The following is a 20,044-nucleotide window of genomic DNA, read 5'->3' as shown; positions in this document are numbered from 1 at the left end:
TTTGAACATCCCAAAGGCCTCCTTATAGTACCATTGCCTGAGCCATCTGTTAACCATCACAGTCTTATCTCACCTTCATTCTCCTCCTCTAGGGACAGGTAGAATCCACTGAAGATCACCTGAGCCTCCATTTCTTTAAGTGTCTTTCACAGCCTGGCATAGTCTCCTTTGTTACATTCCAGCAAGGACCTAGTAGTATCATTTGTTCCCCTGTGAAAGAGAATCAGTGGATTCTTTCCTGCTTCCATTGGGATCCTCTTCAGCCTCAGGTCCACATCCCGTATCTTAGCTCCTGGCAGACACCACACCATTCTGTCCTCTGGATCAGCTATGGTGACAGGTCTGTTCTTCTTAGTAAGGAGTTTCCTAATCATATAAACCTGCCTTTTCCTGGTGTTGGTGTGATTCTCTAGCCTTCCTCCTGTTCTTTCTGGCTGCAAGTCCTCTTGTTTTTTGGTCTCTCTTGCAATCTTCTGCAAGTCATCCTCTATCCTCCTAGGGCTCCAATACTGTCTATCTCCATTTAGTCTTCCCCTCTTCCTGTAGCACTAGCCACTCTTCTCTTCTTCCTTGTCTTCCCACCTTCTGTTACTATAAGCTGGGCTCCTTCTTCATTTTTCCAACTCAGCAAACCTGTACCTGAACTCTATTTCTCCTTCACTAGTTGGTCTTTTCCTCCCTCTCTGGTTCTTGTAGTCACATGTTTCACAGATTACTTTCATGTGTCTCAAAAGTGAACGGTACCTTCACACATGGAAGAAAATAGCTACACCAAGGGTCCCTAACGTGGTGCCTGCGGGCACAACGGCACCTGCTGGGGCAGTTGTGTGCGCCCGCAGGACACCATGCTGCCGAAATGCTGCCAAGAAGTGTTGCTGTTTCTCGGTGGCATTTCGGTGGCAACACTTCTTGCTGATGCCGCTTCTCAGTGGCATTTCAGCGGCAGGGTGTCTGGCGCCTGCCACAGTCTTCTGGGAATAGGAATATGCTATTCCCACAGAAAGGCTGGTGACCACTGAGCTACACCATCTTCATGGGCCTGGATGTTATAATGATAACTAAGCCTATAATCATCCTATTTTAATGGCACAAAAGAATGAAGCCACTAAATCCCTGAGTGACCATAATAGTTCACTCTGATTGCCGTTCCCACCTGGAGAGCCACATGTAATATTTTGGTAAGATTTATACTTTCTGCAGCATGCGACACATTAACAATGACAATTTGTATGTAGAATGGTAGAAGTTAGAGATGGAAAAGGCCAACTGACTCATCTATTATATCCTTATGTATTATATTTTATATGGTATTTATTGTTCAGTATATTTTCTAGTCTAGTTTTAAATATCTCCCATTTTTCCCTTGGGAATATATTCCACAGACACAGATCTTTGGATTATGATTTCCCCTCAGTATTGTGAAATATTCTTATCTCAGTTACACAAGGAGCAAACCCCAATGAAATTAATGAAGTTTCTCCAGATTTGACACTTATGGAACTGAAATCAGTCTTCTCCATTCAAACTAAATTGCCATTTTCTTAATTTCAGTCCTTTGTTCTTAGTTACATTCCTTTGGATTACCCTAAATAATATTTCTCATTTTTTGGCACTAACACTCTTCATATTCTTGTCGGTAATTACCATTTCTTTTCTTTATTTGCCACCTGAATAAATAAAGGCAAAGCTGCAGTGGCTTAGTTATGTTAGTCTATCATACTGCAGTACTGTAATAATAATGGTAACACCAATAGAGAACATTGGTACACAACTGCCTAGTTAGTATGCAGATATGTAATGGCACATATTGTATCTTTTCAAGGAGCACCTCTAGTACTGCAAGAAACATTCCTTGTTTTCCCTCTTGATTTTTCATGGAGCTCTTAATATGTAACAATAAGTGATGACTCAAATGTTGGAGAAAATGATTTGAAGAGTCCCATTCAATTTGTTTTTCCTCCTTCATATTTTGGCCTATTTAAGTGGAATTTATTCTGAATCCAATTCTCCAACTGAAATATAACATTCAGAGCTACATTGATCCCTGTATACTGAGTGTAAGAAATAAATGCAGTTCATTAATTCAAACATCGTCATTTACATCCTCAGTCACTATATAACTGTAAACCCTGTGGATCTTCAAAAGAAACTAAATGTCCTTGTAATAATTGTTGAGGCTTTAAAGCTTTTCAAACATGCAAAATCCTATATTGCTTTACTTGCTAAATTTAATCTTGGAATTTGCAGTTAGGAAAACTTTTCTAAAAGTTACCTGAAAAGGAAAATATATTGGGTTTGTGACTTTTTTTTAACATGTTCATGATTATAAAAGAGGCTTATATATTTTGCTTTAGCTATATCAGGAAATAATGTGTTGTCTTCACTGTTTTTGCTGGAGAACTTTGCAAAGGAATATAGAACTGGTGCGGGAGTTTTCCCATCCTGCACATTTAAGGAGTTGTGGCTTGAATCTTTTACTATGAAAACTTTTTTTCTCAAGAGCTTGTCAATCATTTGAGTTAATTAAATATTAACAAAGAGCAACAAAAATGTAAAGAGTCTAAAATAATCCTTGTTCTTTCAATTTCACTCATTACTTTTGATGTTATAATCCAACTGTTCTTCAGTTGGCCATGTCGTCTTCGAGGAAATACAGTTTAGACAAGATTTGATTTTCTAATATAATAAAAATAAGCAGCAAGGACAAATACATAAAGAAAAGGCACTTTTCTGTATTTATAGATCACTTAATAAAGTGGATCTATACACTGGGAAACAACAAAATGTATTTAGTTAGGAGTCAGGACAAATACTAAGGAAATATGATCCGAGTTCAGCAAAGCACCTAAGCATGTGCTTAACATTAAGCACGTACCCATAGCCACCTTCATAGTATGAAATATCTTCCTAATGCTCTTCACAGACGCTCTTCAGGGTCGTAGTTCCACAAGTGAAGTGGGCAGGTCTCTGCTGAATTCTTCCCTATCAAACCCATAGGTCAAAGTAACAGCAAAACAGTACAGCTTACTGCCAGCATTGTTTACAGTATTTTACACTACTTTCTTGTCTGTGCTATAGACCTGTCGCCCAATCTGTATGAGGGGGATTCCAGAGGTAGCCCAAGCCACAGTCTGAGAAGCATGGCCCCTTTCAAATGACCCAAGTAAATTTATTTAGTCTCCATTACATATTTTCTTGATCACTATTGTTCGTAGATTCCAAGGCCAGAGGGACTACTGTGATCAAGTGTTGCTTACACTCATTTTCTCCTGTTATTCAATCCTGCCTCATAATGCTGATTCTATAGTAACATAAATTTCCCCCATGATAACAGATTTTGATGTCAAATAAAAATAGAATTCTAACTTCACTGCAGACTCAAGTTAGAAAAGCCAAGTTCTGAGGGAAAGAAAAACACAGAAGTGTTAAGGAGATAAAATAAAGCTTCTCAAGTTTGCCTCAGTGTAAGAAGTCCTTCATAAATGCAAATCAATGTCCAACATTCAATGCTTTGGTTTAAGAGCTCAAGATCATTCATGGTATTAAAATCCTTTGTAGGAGATTTTTTACCCACATGCAAATCCCTCTCAGAACCTTCTGCCTAAAGTCCAGTTTTAGCATATATTTAAACTAAATGCTTTCAAGAGCTCTCTGTAGACTTTTTATGTCTTACTACATCTCTCCTCCCACATCAGGATAAATTTCTTGTTGCTTTGGAGAGGCGAAGAGCAATTCCCTGAAATCTCTAGCATAATGCTTTACCTCCTCAGAGAGCTGTTAGAGCTATTTGCTTTGACTTTGGAAGTTAGTCTTATGCCCCTAACCCCTTGTGAATATTTTATCCTCCGGGAAGTTGTAATAATACTTAGTAAAAGAAAGGAATGCGAGCTAGTAGGCAGCACATAGTCAAGAGTTCTGGACTGTATTCCTGGCTCATTGTATGTCATTGTATGACCTAGGGCAAATCATTTGCACTTCTCAGTGCCTTTGTTTCTCCCATAATTAAAATGGGAAGAATAATATATACCTATCTCACACGGGAGTTGTGTGGCTTAATTCCGTCATGTGTGCAATGCACTTTGCAATCTTGGGATGAAAGGTGCTTTACATCAGTAAGATGAGTGAGTGTCACTGTCCCCATTTTGTAACATCTGATCAAATTTAAAAACAAAATACAATCTCTGTCATGTGACAATCCTCTGGATACCCAGGACTGTGAGTCACCTTGTTACCCCTGCCTCCAGCAAGAGGAAGTCTTGCCTGGGATAGCTCCCTAACATCCCCCATCTGTCAGCCATTCAAGCACTCCCTTCACACTATGCCAGCCCTGTCTTCGCTTGTACGTGAATGAGAGGTGCACCCCAGTCTCTGAGTCTCTTTGAAGCATTTCCATTATAAGTCAGCCCAACACAAGCTGCTCACAGAAATCCCAGATCCTCTTCTCCCCAGTTTACCAGTTTTACCTTAAATCACTGCTCTTGTATAATACACAACACTTGTGAACACTTAAAACAACAACAAAAGGTTTATTTAAGAAAGAATAGAGGTTCCACTAGAAACGAGAAAGTGTGATAGAAACAAATTGTTACAATGCAAACAAAAGCATAAAATGCGAACTAGGACCTACACATATTAATCATAGAAGTTACCTTTCCTGTCTTATAAAGTAGATCTCTCTCCCACCCGTCCCCTTCTTCCCAGCCAAAGTTCAGTCTATTGCAGAGCTGACTGGCTTTCCAGGAACCAGGATCCAACCTTTCATAAAACACCCCTTCTCAACGAGATGTATCCTCAGTGAATGAATGAAAAGTGTCTTTCTCTACGCTGTGATATAATGAATCAATCTTTGGTCTTTATTTACAGTCAGGGCAATTCCCTGTTAATTAAAACATAAAACCAGAATAAAATGCTATGAAATATAAACAGAGCAAAATCTTGGACCAAAGGCTGTCTCCTATATCTAACCTACCAGTGGTTCTAAAATGAAAAGCTTCTGACAGCACATCATTTGCCAGAACTGAGGGACGTCTCAAGGCAGATGTCTAGGTGGAGTGGGTTCCACGTGTTGGGATGCAGTATGTAATGTAATGGGTGGTTATGGCTAGGGCTTTTAATCTAATATACTTTGAGGGGAAGTAGGTAGTCCTCCTCTGCTACTGCACTTCACCACAATCCATTCATCTGAAGAAGTGGGGGTTTTACTCACGAAAGTTTATGCCCAAATAAATCTGTAAGTCCGTGCCACCGGATTCCTCATTGTTCTTTACCACAGTGAAATTTACTAGGCTCTGGCTTCACAAGTAATTCGGATGGAGACAAAATGAGCTTGTGGAAGGTGGAGTTCCCACCCTACTCTGAACATGAGGTAATCCTATCCTTCCTGGGGTTTGCTTTTATTAATAGTAGATGGCTACAACAAACTCTGTACCTTGGCCTAGGCTTTCTCTCCTCAAACCTATCTCTTCCTAGTAGGACCACCTCTGTCTCACTCCTACTTCCCCACATTCAGGGAAACATGCCAAGCCCTCTTTTATACTGATTAGAGTTAGAAAAAATACACCTGTCATTATGAAGCAGAAGCAGTTACTCTGCACTTATTCAGGGCCTTAGAGAGTGTCTGACCTTTGTTACAGAGTCAAGGAGAGATTAAAAATAAAAATGTTTACACAGAAACCTATATTCTTTGAATACTCTTAAAACATTAATGTAAGAAGCACATTACAAAAGATCCATGTAAGGTCTAACAAATAGGCTTTAAAATTTGAAAAATTTAAAAAATTTCTTTTTTTTTTTAAGAATAAAATTACTAGAAATGAAGTCCCAAAGATCAAATATTTGTAAGAGTCCTTGTGAGGATTACATCTTTTTAAAGTGGCACATTGTGACCTTAGATCTATCAGAGCTAGCCTGCAGCAGAGCTAGTCCCCTAGCAACCTAATAAGTGCAGCTGACCCTGATAGAAACTGTCCAGTTGACTGTGCCATGATTGGTTGCAGGAGTCAACAGGATGATACTTAAGCTCAGTAGCAGCATTAGTCCAGCATCCCCATTGGTCACCTTTTATGGGTACATAAGGGTTTTGATAAAGAAAGGGAAAAGGTTTGTGAAATTGTAATTTCTTAAGGTAAAAAAAAATATATTACACTCCAGCCATTAGGCCAGACTGACAACAACTCGGTCACTTTGAAGTTTTCTGTTTATTTAAATACAGTGAAGGCTGATGATATAGGATGGTAGACAGGAAGAACAGGCATGCCACTGTATGCTCAGGGGCACCTTACAGCTGCAGGTAAAGAACATAATACATCTCACTCAAAACAGAGTTATTTATCTAAAATAACACTGATCATCTCACTAATCACAAAGCAGAGAATTCCCTGTGAAAAACATGATCTAATTAATATTTGGCTGAGATTATAGAGGCCCAGCTAGAGTTGTGTGGCTTAGTTGTATCCCACTCAAACTTAGCCTTGTGGTAGAGGATCTGTGCAATCACAACCCTCACCTCATGCTTCTAGAAGTTCCCCTATCCTTGCACAGCTGAGAATCCAAACACCCTGCCTTCTTCCCTAGCTATTCCTTGTGTAACCCACACACCTCCTGGGTGTCGTGTTCTGTCCCATCTTGTGGCACTGAGACCACTTAGCGAGAGAAAGACAGAGAGATTAATGAGTCTGCTCTACAACTTAGCTAACAGCCAGTTGGCTTTTAGCTTATGCAGTAGAGGCTCATGCACTAAGCTCCAGAAGTCCCAGGTTCGATCCTGCCCACTGATGACCGGGGGCTGTCGGTGTTACAAGTGGGGGCACATCCGGGATTTCAACTGGGAAGTCTCTGAAGCTTAGGACGTGCTTCCTCAGCTCAGGGAAGTATGTAACCCACACACCTCCTGGGTGTGGTGTTCTGTCCCATCTAGTGGCACCGAGACCACTTAGAGAGAGACAGAGAGATTAATGAGTCTACTCTACAACCTTAGCTAACGGCGAAATGGCTTTTAGCTCATGCAGTAGAACAGGGGAGGGCAAACTTTTTGGTCTGAGGGCCACATCAGGGTTCCGAAACTGTATGGAGGGCCAGGTCGGGAAGGTTGTGCCTCCCCAAACATCCTGGCCCCCTCCTCCCATCTGCCACGTCCCAATTCCCACCCCCGACTGCCCCCTCAGACTCCCCGACCCATCCAACCCCCCTGCTCCTTGTCCCCTGACTGCCCCCTCCCAGGACCCCCCCGCCTCTAACTGCCTCTCCCCCAGGACCTCACCACCTATCGAACCTCCCTGTCCCCTGACTTCCCAGACCCCTATCCACATCCCCACCCCCTGACAGGACCCCCAGGACTCCCACACCTATCCAACCATCCCCTGCTCCCTGTCGCCTGACTGCCCCGGGACCCCCTGCCCCTTATCCAACCCCCGCTCCCCACCCCCCTACCATGCCTCTCAGAGCACCAAGACTGGCAGCCGCGCTGCCCAGCCAGAGCCAGCCACACCGCCGCACAGTCTAGAGCACTGGGGCAGGCCAGCTGGTGGCACAGCGAGCTGAGACTGCAGGGGAGGGGCTAGAGGCTAGCCTCCCCAGCCGGGAGCTCAAGGGCGGGGCAAGATGGTCCTGGGGGCTGGATGTGGCCCACAGGCCATAGTTTGCCCACCTCTGCAGTAGAGGCTTATGTACTAAGCTCCAGAGGTCCCAGGTTTGATCCTGCATGCCGACGATGGGGTCTCTTGGTGTTACGCTTGCTCCTCCCACAATTGCTTCGCAAGCTAGGCTTGGGGCCAGAAGCTTTCTGCAGGGATGTGGACTGAAGTCCCTGTCGGGGAAGAAGGGCAGATGGGAGGGGAAGGTGCTTACTGTGGGCAGTTCCCCTGGGAGGATCAAACATAATACATTTGTTCTCCCAAAACCTGAAGCTTTTGTTCATTTCCAACCATCATAAACCAAACTCTTCCACAAAATGAGCCCCGAAGGGTTCACAATCACACAGTCCTTGTCCTAACAGCTAAATCTAAAGTTTAATACCTGATGGAGTAATTTGAATATTATTGGGACGATCCTTTCAAAATCAACAAAAGTTAATGAAGATGCATCGGTTTATACTGGCTGAGAGGATCTGACCTGAGAAGAAGGGTAAAATTTTCAAAAAGCACTTAAGTGACTTAGGAGCCATTTTCAAAAGGAACCTAGGCACCTAGCAGTCCTAGTTTCCCAATGAGATTTAGGATTCTGCTAAATTATGGCATTATTTTTAAATATGGGACTTAATACATCCTAAGTCACTCAGGCACTTTTGAAAATGTTACCATAATGGTACAGATTTCGAAACAGAGTCTGCATTAGGCATGTGTTTACATCAAGCAACATTCTTTAAGGTTAACTGGTGAGACTCTTGAGTTTAATTGAACGTTGATAATTCTTTTGCTTATGCTAATAGTCAGCCTTGATAAGACTATGCAATGATATTGGAGGTAAGTAATGATGGATATTTTTCCTGAGAAATAACATTTGACAGCCAATGAATGCATTTTTCTGAGAGACAGATATCAAAGTACAGACTTTTGGTGAGCAGGGGAGCATAAAATGTTAATATGATCCCCCTTCCAACTTTGGACAAAGAAGATATGCATGTATTACAATTTTTTAAAACCTAATTGTTGGTTTTGGAATAATAGAAACAATAATCTATGGCTGTACAATAAACATGACATATTTATGGCAACATTATTAAGAATCAGATTCCAATCTGATGTGTTCTTTCATAGTGTCTTACTAAGAGTTTATGAAAAATGGATAGTATAGGCTAAAGATTTGGTTTTCCTATAGATGAAACTACACAATATTAATGGAGTTGTAAAGAATTACATCATGACTTATTCAGCAATGTAGGGGAGATGTCACTGGACATTGATATATATAGGAAGAACACTGATGGATGGAGAACTTTTAAGGGTAAAGGTTGAGTGTTTTCTAAAATTAATTTAATCCAACATCTCGGTTAAACGTCTGAGGAAATTCAAAAAAGTCAGCTATTACATTATGGCTCTGCTGAAATTTAAATTTCTGAAATTGGATCCACATTCTCTTGGGACTGATGATAAACTCAAATGCTTCTTGCACGATCAAAAATGGGCAATGGAGACTGGTATCACAGTAGAGCACAAAAGGATAAGGGGTTTTGCAATCAGATATAAGAGTGGATAAGTAGGCAGAAATTGAATTGTGATGGGCCTTAAAAATGAGGAAGAGAAACTTGTATTTGATGGAATGGCAGAGAGGGCGTCAATGGAAGGATGCAAATGGGGAGGTGACACAGTCTGATGGGCCAGGAATGATTTTACCAGAGGTATTTTGAATGGATGTAAGGGGAGCAAGGTGGGTGTCAGGAAGGCCAGAGAGAGGGAGGCTGCAGTAATCAAGATGGGAGAGAGTGAGGGCATAGCTAGTAGTTTTAGTGATGTGGGCCATGAGAAAAAACAGGATTGTAGAGATATTATGGAAGAAGCAGCAGGAAGATTTGGACACAGGTTGGATGTGCAGGTTTTCAAGTAGAATATGGTGATGGGAGCCATATACAGACCTACATAGAGAGAAATGTTTAAATGTAGGATTTTCAAAGAGGATGCTATCTGTGTTTGACTGAAGTGATGTTTCCTACATCACTGTATTGCCTGTATTGCCTAAGAATTCCTGTACAGGAATTTCGTTTTTAAAACTGCTTCTGCTGTAGAAAGATAAGGGAAAAAAATAGAATTAAAATAACGTATGTGAAGTAAGGGGTGGTGTGTGTTTGTCTTTACCCCTTTTTCCTCCTGTTTAAATCATAATTATTAGATCTGCTCATGATTTTTTTTTTACAAGACACTTTTCCTGCCCCCTCCCAAAAAGGAAAGCTAAGATCATGGTGCTGTCTCCAGGCCCTGCTCTTCTCTTGTTGTCACGTCAGCTGTGCCCTGCTGCTGCTCCTCCTCCTCTCCTGACAGCCTCAACTCCTGTCCCGAGCACCTCCCTGCTCCTGCACACACAGAGGGTAAAGTGTTCTACCCCATACACCCTCCTGAGGCCGTCTGACAGGGAATGGGTTTGAGATGCTCTTCACACATACATGCCTAGGATGAAATCATGACTCCACTAAGGCCAATGACAGAACTGTCATTGACTTCAGTGGCGCCAAAATGTCACCTCTAGTCTCTGTGGTCTCAGGTAGGTTGCTTCAACCATAGACTGGATCAATGTAGCTGAACCCATAGAGACTCAGGAGCCTCATTGCCTGCAGTGACACCATGAGGCGTGAACATTAAAAACAGAAGCTCAATGTGTCTTTAAAAAATGGTTTAAGCTAAACTGAAACCCTAAACATTAACTGTTTTTAATCATAATTGTACGGCTATTGCATAGCATCACAAGAGGGCACAGTAAGGTGGCTTGAATTTATTTCCATACCTTAAAATATTTGGTTCTCTTATAGAGTAATCTTAAATCCAAATTTTCTGGATTTGTAATGCTTGGTTTTGAGATAACCACAACATCCCTGTAATAGTTTTTGCTGTTAAGTTACTCATATATACTCTCAGCCTATTTTTTAATTTAGAAATTTAGATACTTGAGAGTAGAGAAGGAAGGGAAACATAGAACAAATCTTCTTGGGAAGCTCTATTGACGCGTTCAAATAAAGTCTGTTGTCAAAAAGAGAAATAGCTTTTTAAAAAGCCCCATCCTACTTCTATTTAAGTTAATGGCAGTTATGTCTTGTAACAGTAGAGTCTGTGATATCATCATGAGAATGATTCTGGCTCTGCTGAACGAGTGGTCTCCTTAGACAATAATTCCTACGATGTCATTCACATTGCTGCTAGAAAAGGCACTGAAGATGTTATATACTTACAAGCCATATAACAGATACATTCCAAAAATGTTTTAAAATATTGCACAAAAGACCTCTAACTCTCTGGGTGATGTGGGTTGATATATGCATCCTCCTGATACATCCACATGGCTGGTTGTGTGGCAAATGCCAGTGTTTGACAGGTTAATGAGGTTTGCTTTATTTTGAATTATGCAGCCATGAGTGTGATTCAGGTTTCTTTTAATATACATTCTGACACAAATAGGGCAGCAGAGGAGTAACCTTCATATTGTGAAGAGTCTGAAGAAGCAGTCCTGAAGGCAAGGCTTTCTTGTTAAAATATTGTAGCATATGGAAGGAGATGAGAGCCTAAGTTTTTATAAAAAGAAAAGGAGTACTTGTGGCACCTTAGAGACTAAATAAGGTGCCACAAGTACTCCTTTTCTTTTTGCGAATACAGACTAACACGGCTGTTACTCTGAAACCTAAATTTTTTATATACATATGGTTCCTATTCATTTGATTCTCCTTTTTAGGGTGTAATAGACTTTGCCAGCAGTTGCATCTGCACTTTCTGCAATGTGGCTGGAGTGTGGAGTTGTTGAAAGGTGAGGTCCACCATCTCAAACCATGGCTAGGGTGTGGAACAGTTGTGAAGACCTCCATTCCCTCTCATCAGTTGATATTGGCTGAAGTAGCCACTGCAGCCCCTTTCCAATGGTTGTACGGGTTACTGATGCCCCCATGCAAACATGAATTTGCAGCACCTCTATGAAGCTGCACCAGACCCTTCCGCACCCAGCTATAACCCTTTCTGTGGCATATTGGATGTGCACAGCACCCATGTATGGTCACTCTGTCAGCAGACTGTCAGTGCAGCTCCTATGCAGAGCTTAAGGGGTGGGGAGGCATTTTGCGCCCTGGCTGAATTTTCCCCTTAGTAAACAATGCTTTGCACTTATATCAGAGGAACTCAAATCACAATGGACCACACATTTCCACTCTCACTCACACAGAGTAGCAATTTACTATGTTATTAGTCCCATTGAATGATGTATGGAGTAAAGTACAACTAAGTATGAGGGACATTAGCAGAATCTGGCCCTGTCTAAACATTAATTAAGCATCACAACACCATAAGAGAGAAGTATTTAAAATAAGTAAACTGAGGCACTAAAAGACTAAGTGTTATATAACCCAGGAGCACTGACTCCCAGTTTTATGCTCTAATCAAAGCATAACACTCCTTTGCCACAACTAGAATTGTATGTGCTGAATTTGTTACTAGAACCACTCATTTAACATACTAAACAATATTGGCGGATACCAAGATGAATGTGCACTTAGCTGCCTATTCATAGATAAATGGTACCGTCTCATTCTCCTTAGGGCTGGCTTAGTTACCTTTCTTGGAAGTCAAATACGTTTTTAAAGACTCTTCACACAAGATGAGACATGGACTTTCCATGGGCAAGTAGTTAGGAATATTAGCAGCATGAATTTTAAAAGAATCAGTAATCTCTGCATAAATATTTTTCCCTTTTGGTAGGAAAGCCTTGTTATAGGCTTAATTATCACTGACAAAAAACACACCGTTTCCTAGGGAAATACTACCTACTGATATCACAGAATTCAGTCCTGCTACAGAGCTAGGAGGTATGCTCTCAGTTCACTTATAATCGGGTCATTATCACCATGGTTCTGAGTCTTAACTGACTGAAAATGGTCGGCAGTTGTCTCATTAATGCCAAATGTTATAGTTTATTTCTGGGAATTGAAAAGCCTGCTGACCAGGGAAACCTGTGCTGTGATAATCCTTGGAAACAAGGCAGCTGAGAATAACATTCCTGCGTCACATCAGATTGGTTTATGCACCTTTAGTTCTTGGTACTTAGGGGTTTTTGGTTATTAACCAACTTTGTTCTGTAATATTTTTACTATGTGAGCTCAAGTTCTTTGTGGACAATAGGTCTGGTGTTTACAGAACAAGAGGGAAACCAAGATGCTTTTCTTTCATCTTCCACCACTTATAAATTAGGCTTGCCACTGTAGTGTGTGCATTACACTGTATGCATTATCCTCTACTGTTTATAGAGCTACCTTATACTGTTTACCTTCAGACTTAACAGTTCCGATGCATAGCCTCGGCAGTGCGTACAATCACAGTTCTACATCTGAAAGACAATTAAATACATTCATTTTCCTCTCCTCCCCCCAATCTGGATACAATCACTGGAATCATGCTGTCGTCATAGAGAGAAATACGCCAGCAAACAGTGGAAGTGGCTTTTGTAAATGACTATAATTTCATTTCCTTACTATTCCAATTCTTTCCCAGAATACACCCTCTGTTCAGCAGGGTATGTATATTTGTAGCAGGAATTTATATAACTACTTCAATTTGAACACTGTTAACAAGCACCTCTAGAGAGGTAGAATTTCAGGCAGCTTCATTATTGGCCTTTATTCCTTATGCACAACAATGCACCACTTACATTTTTGTTTTGTTTCACAATACAAATCCTTCTATGACATGTGTAGCATATTTTGCATGCAGAACCTAAGAATTGTAGGGTGAAGGGGTTTCATCAGAGGAAAGCTCTACTTTGTCAAAACTCAAAATGACATATATATATATATATATATATATATATATATAATCAATATAAATTAGAGTGAAAGAGTAGATTGTGGGCCAGTCCTCAGCTAGGGTAGACCGGTGTAGCTCCATGGATGTCAATGAAGCTACACCAACTGAAGGTCTGATTCTGTGACTGTAGGCACATCCCTGAGTAAGCGGCTGGGCATACACTGCACCAACTCAGGCAGCCTGGGAAGCACTGTGACATGGAAACACACCTCCAAGTCACTTCCCTGTTTCATCCTTGTTCCAGAGAGGAAAGAGAGTGCTAATAATTGCTGCTGTCCTATACGTGCAGGACATTAAAACACTCTCTGTGGGCTGGCTCACCTGTACTCCCCTTGCACTCTTTTGCCGGCATGTAGCCCAAATCACAATCTAGCCCTAATTATTTGGACACACACATAGGGTTTTTTGTTTGTTTGATTTTGTTTTTGTTTTTTAAGTTTTGTGATTGGTTATAACCATTGAAGTCAGAGGTAATTTATGGATAACTATTTTGCACTTCCCCACCCAGACCTCAGCAAACCAACTCCTGATGCTCCCATAAGCAAGTCAGTGGTAATGCCCACCTATATTGAATTGCCTTTAATCATCCATCTGAATGATAAATGAATCTGCATGCACAAAATGAGAGTCTGTAATGATGCTAATTACTAACCTTCCTTAGTCTGTTACCTCAGGATATCCAAGCAGTAAATGAGAATGAATAAACATTATAAATTTGGTCACATAAATCCTACTTTTGAAGTTACATTGTATGGTCACCTTGCCTTAAAGACAAACGGGTTTAAAACCAACAGTCTAAGAATAACACAATATGGAAAAGGGTATTTAAAATTATTAACCATAATATTTACAAAATAGAATAAATAATACAATAATCACCGTCTCCACCCCCCCTTATGTGAGCTGTTGCCCTGGTTATCATCTGGTGTGAGTTTGCCTTGTTTTACATAGGTTCCCATCCTGCCCATCTTTTCTCATACAAGGATTCCCATTCACTGAATTAGGACTCCTCATGTGGGTAAGGATTGCTCACATGAGAAAGGGTTTGCAGGAAACATAGGCCTTGGATTGTAGGCGAGTGCACAAGGGGGGAAGAGAACACAAGGAGCAAGGGGTAGTTCACTGTTCCAGACCTTGTGCTTCCTGGGCCCAATCCATGGCCATGTTAGTCAATGGGCGTCTTTGTGCTGGTTCACGACCACCAAGCAGAAGGACTGGGAAAGTCAGGCACAGCCTCTGGTGCTAGATAGAATCATAGAATCATAGAATATCAGGGTTGGAAGGGACCTCAGGAGGTCATCTAGTCCAACCCCCTGCTCAAAAGCAGGACCAATCCCCAATTAAATCATCCCAGCCAGGGCTTTGTCAAGCCTGACCTTAAAAACTTCTAAGGAAGGAGATTCCACCACCTCCCTAGGCAATGCATTCCAGTGTTTCACCACCCTCCTAGTGAAAAAGTTTTTCCTAATATCCAACCTAAACCTCCCCCACTGCACCTTGAGACCATTACTCCTTGTCCTGTCCTCTTCTACCACTGAGAATAGTCTAGAACCATCCTCTCTGGAACCACCTCTCAGGTAGTTGAAAGCAGCTATCAAATCCCCCCTCATTCTTCTCTTCTGCAGACTAAACAATCCCAGTTCCCTCAGCCTCTCCTCATAAGTCATGTGTTCCAGACCCCTAATCATTGTTGTTGCCCTTCGCTGGACTCTTTCCAATTTATCCACATCCTTCTTGTATTGTGGGGCCCAAAACTGGACACAGTACTCCAGATGAAGCCTCACCAATGTCGAATAGAGGGGGACGATCATGTCCCTCGATCTGCTCGCTATGCCCCTACTTATACATCCCAAAATGCCATTGGCCTTCTTGGCAACAAGGGCACACTGCTGACTCATATCCAGCTTCTCGTCCACTGTCACCCCTAGGTCCTTTTCTGCAGAACTGCTGCCTAGCCATTCGGTCCCTAGTCTGTAGCTGTGCATTGGGTTCTTCCGTCCTAAGTGCAGGACCCTGCACTTATCCTTATTGAACCTCATCAGATTTCTTTTGGCCCAATCCTCTAATTTGTCTAGGTCCCTCTGTATCCTATCCCTGCCCTTCAGCGTATCTACCACTCCTCCCAGTTTAGTATCATCCGCAAATTTGCTGAGAGTGCAATAACACCATCCTCCAGATCATTTATGAAGATATTGAACAAAACCGGCCCCAGGACCGACCCCTGGGGCACTCCACTTGACACCGGCTGCCAACTAGACATGGAGCCATTGATCACTACCCGTTAGATAATTTAAAGGGAGTATAGAAGAGAGGGGTGTCCAGACCTAGCCTCACTACCATGCTCCAGAGTGTAGCAGGGTATTTCTACACTTCCCATAGCAGCATGGCTTTTAGCCAGGGTAGACAGACTCACGCAAGCTCTACTTGAGCTAGCATAACCAGGAGTTAGGTGGGCTTGTACACTGATGGCTAGCCTATAACATCCATGCTATTTTTAGCATGCTAGCTTGAGCAGAGTTGCATGTGTCTATGTACCCAGGCAGGGAGGCACACTGCCAGCTGCAGTGCAGACATAACTACAGAGGGTCAATTCTGCATGCATTCCCTGAGTGCTTTTGAAGACATCGAGCCTGCCTCCAGACCCAATGGGCCTGAGTCTCCATTGCTCTGAGTAAAAAATGGGCATATGCAGCTAACAAATCAGAATAGCAATGTTTTCATAATCACTTTGCACAGGTGCTGGGCAAAGGATAATCAAGTCCAATGCCTTTCAGAGCTGAGGGGTCTGTCCCACAGCCATATCTACTTTGCAGGCAGTGGTGGTTCATAGGCCACTACAGAACAATATGTGGGTGAAGAGGCAAGTAAATGTAGGGGACTACACATTTCTTTAAGATTAGTAATAGGAAGACAAAGAGAACCTCCTAATTCCTAATTTTTATAAGAGCTTTTGAAAGTACAATATTTCTCCTGCTTAAAAGACTGCACCTGAACTGGCAATATGTAACTGATTTATCTAATGCATTTGCTTATTTTAAGTGTGGCTCTTAAAATCAAGTTCCCCAACCTCATAAGTTAGGCTCCTTCTCCAAGAGATCCTAAAGTAACATAGCTGGGGTAGACTGGAAGAACAGTTTTTTGTATTACTTTTATTCTAGCTTACTTTCAGTTAGAAGAAGAGTTCAACTTAATGAACAAGCTAACAGTTCTTGTGCATCAAGATGTAGATGGAATTGGAAGTAGAAATACCTAGGGGAACAGTCTCAGACATACTGGAGACATTACAAGAACAGTTTTCTCACAAGATTCCTATCCTCAGTTATGGATTCAAGGCTTGATTGTCAGTTTACAGTCTATCCCATAGGGAGGGGCAGGAGTCATTGTGCTGCCCCTAGAGAAGCTCAGGCAGTGCTGGTAAAAACTAGCGGTAAGTTACCAGCTCCTGTGTGCAAGGAGGAAATGGGGCAATTGTGACTCCTTGCCTCAAAGGGCTGCTGCTGGGCATCTAATTTAGATACCACCCTTTACTCAGAGCTGCACCTGAAGTCACGATCTAGCCCTTAACATAGTTTTACAAAGCTTAGAAAATATCTTCATGTTACTGCATAAAGTATGCAGAATTACTCACTTTGGCTGAGATTCTTTTCACATTCATTAATTAAATAAACCTCATGTCCCCAGTCCCATCTCTTTACTTACAGTGCCTCAGCCTCGCACCCCATCTGGAATTATCTTGCTTTGATCAGTTCAGCTGTGATTTGACTCCATAGTTAGGCTTCCCTGGTGCCTCTGATTACAAACAGCTTGAATTTGTATAGGAGACTGGCCTTATTTTAGATCATCTCCTAATTGAAAGACATCCAGCAAGTTCAGGAGCTTTTGTAAGAACACTTCACAAAAGGTAACACTAGAGTTCAAAAAATGTATTTTCTCCTAAATTACACTGAAATAAATCAGGAGCCTATCTACTGAAGTCAGTGGAATTAGTCTTATGTAAGAGAGGCATGTGGGAGATCAGAATCAAGCCCCACATCTCTAGTGCAGAGTTTGCTACAGCTTTGCACACTGATGTGAGAATTAAATTTGGTGCAAGCTATTGTCTAACTCACTTTAACACTCAGCCATGAAGAAATGTAACATGCCTTAAGTTCTTGGGCTGATAAAGCCTTTAAGGAATCCCTTGCTATGGAAATGACACCAAATTTTTTGCTGTACTGGTAAAATATTTGTAGCAATACTTTTAGCTGATAAAATGAGAGAATGTTGCATTGTCAGCATACAAAATATACAACCTGCCGATTTGGATGGGAATTTCATTAAACAAACTCTTAATTCCGTAGCTTGTTTTGTATAATGTAGCAAATGGTTTTCCATTCCCTTACCATTAGGTAACAGAAACCCGGACTGGTCCTCTTGGCTGCAGTAACTATGACAACCTAGATTCTGTCAGTTCTGTTCTGGTTCAGAGTCCTGAAAATAAGATTCAGTTACAAGGTACGTAGGTGCAATTTTGTTAAATATCCTCCTATTCCATAAAAAATTATTTTCTCTTTTAACTTTTGCTGCCTTCGTAAAAGGTCATTTCCCTAATTTTTTTGTCCAATAAGCACATTCTGGACAAAGTGAAGGAAGTGTCAGTAACTCATGTTGTGTTTGAACTAGAAACAAAGTTGGTACTAACCAGAAAATAATGTAAGTCTGTTAACATTTTACAGCCTTATTTAACAATCAGTCATGAATGCACTCTTTACCCACCAAAACTTCCAAAGTGTACACTGAACAGGAAATGAAATGTAGACCCCTTAGTACATCCCGGCTCATTTTGAGTAGTCCCAATTGAAATTGATGGGACTATTTGAAGAGTAAAGGCCAGAGTTTTAAAGGTATGTAAGTGCCTAAAGATGCAGATGGGCACCTGGAGCTGGATTTTCAGAAGTATTTAGTTGCCTAATGAGATTTTGAAAAGAAAATAAGCTTGTTAGGCACTTACTTGCAATTAAAATCAGTGGGAGTTAGGTACCTATCTCCTTCTTCAGGTGCTTAAATATCTTTAAAAATCTTGTCCATAGTGTCTATGGCAAAAGTACCCAAACAGGTTATGTGCCTAACTCCCATTAAAATCCAGGAAACTGAGGCATCTATCCTACATAAGCACTTTTGAAAATCCCATTAGGTGCTTATGTGCATCTTTAGGTGCTTAAATGCTTTGAAAAATCTACTCATACCTAAAACCCCACATCAGCAAAGGTGGCAGAATCTAGCCATTAATCATTGCTTTTATCAGTTACACAAGGGGTACTGTGTATAGAGGCTCAGTATTATTGCAGCTAACAGACCCAATTGTAGTTTCTTTCCAGTTGCAAGAATTCTGGATAATTACATATATTAAAAAAAAAAAAGAAGATGTATTTAACTGTGAAAGTGTGTATTGCACTTTCACTTTTCCAGAACAAGGGGTGGGATTTTCAAAAGCACCAAAATAGGAGCTCAAAGAGATTTTTTCAAGGGCAGGGGCACTTAGAGTAGGCCCAATCACGTGAGTGGGATTACTTGGTGTGTAAAGGGAGCAAGATTTGGTTCATTTTGCAAATTAAGGCTCCAGCCCTGCAAACACTTGCTGCTAATGCAATGTCTACACATGCAAGTAGCACCCCTAATTTCCACCGAAATGCTCAATACTTGTATTAAATGTTTGCAGTATCAGGCCATAAATTGGCAGAACATAATATAAAAAGTGTTTTTCAGTTATCAAGATAGACTATCAGGATTATTTTATCTCCCTGTTGAATATGTCCACATTCTTTTTTTCTCCTACGTCTGTCTCGCTAGCAGTTTATGAGGACATTAAGGAGAGCATAGGTTAAACATCATGTGATATCTTTTTTTTAAGGCATAAAACAATTTGATAGATGATGTTATTTACATGGAGGCTCATCTCTTCCACTGGGTCTGCAGAAATAATTTGCCATTTTGGAATGTTCTTTGATCACTCACAGTTGTCAATAAAATAGGTAGAAAAGTGGTTATTATGTCAATGAAAGACAGATTTGATACATGCCATTGGATTACATTAAAGATCGTAATGTTATTGCTGCTTAAACTATTTTATATTTAATCATGTTGAACAAAGGATTGCCTACTGAGATTTTCTTTTCACTTTGCAACTTCAAGGCTTTTCAGAAGTATGTCGATATGTTTACAATCATGCCTAAGTAACAGCTGAGTTTTACATGATTTGACATGAGGTAGAGGACCAGTAAAAAGACAGCTGGTTTTAGCAATGGCATCAGTGTTCTCAAACCATTGTGGTATGGCTTTCTACTTGCAAAATTTTACAATATTATTATTATTTACTAATGTATTAAAAACAAGAAAGATTTTCCTGTGAACTTGAACAAGCTCCTGTATAGTAGAGGCATATATAACAAATAACCTGTTATCTATGGATTATGATACTCTTATTCACATTGAAAAGCAATTTGCTCCACAAGTATTCCCGTTGATTCCAGTCAGACTGCTCATGGAGTTAGGTACTTTTCAGTGTAAAAGTATCACGGTCT

General features: G+C 40.9%; 1 protein-coding gene across 2 annotated transcripts in view; it reads left to right on the top strand.

The window, feature by feature from the left end:
* Nucleotides 1–20,044, top strand: part of BRINP3 (BMP/retinoic acid inducible neural specific 3) — a 276,632-nt gene that overhangs the window by 169,716 nt on the left and 86,872 nt on the right. For both annotated transcript variants that reach the window (XM_077825164.1, XM_077825165.1), the window contains one exon: nt 17,873–17,978. In XM_077825164.1, the coding sequence (XP_077681290.1) occupies nt 17,873–17,978 (106 nt within the window). The remainder of the gene's footprint in view (nt 1–17,872; nt 17,979–20,044) is intronic.

This window comes from Eretmochelys imbricata, chromosome 8 (genome assembly GCF_965152235.1).
Source record: "Eretmochelys imbricata isolate rEreImb1 chromosome 8, rEreImb1.hap1, whole genome shotgun sequence".
Classification (NCBI taxonomy): domain Eukaryota; kingdom Metazoa; phylum Chordata; order Testudines; family Cheloniidae; genus Eretmochelys; species Eretmochelys imbricata.
Note: the sequence above shows the minus strand (reverse complement) of the source record. Positions and strands in the feature narration are given on the sequence as shown.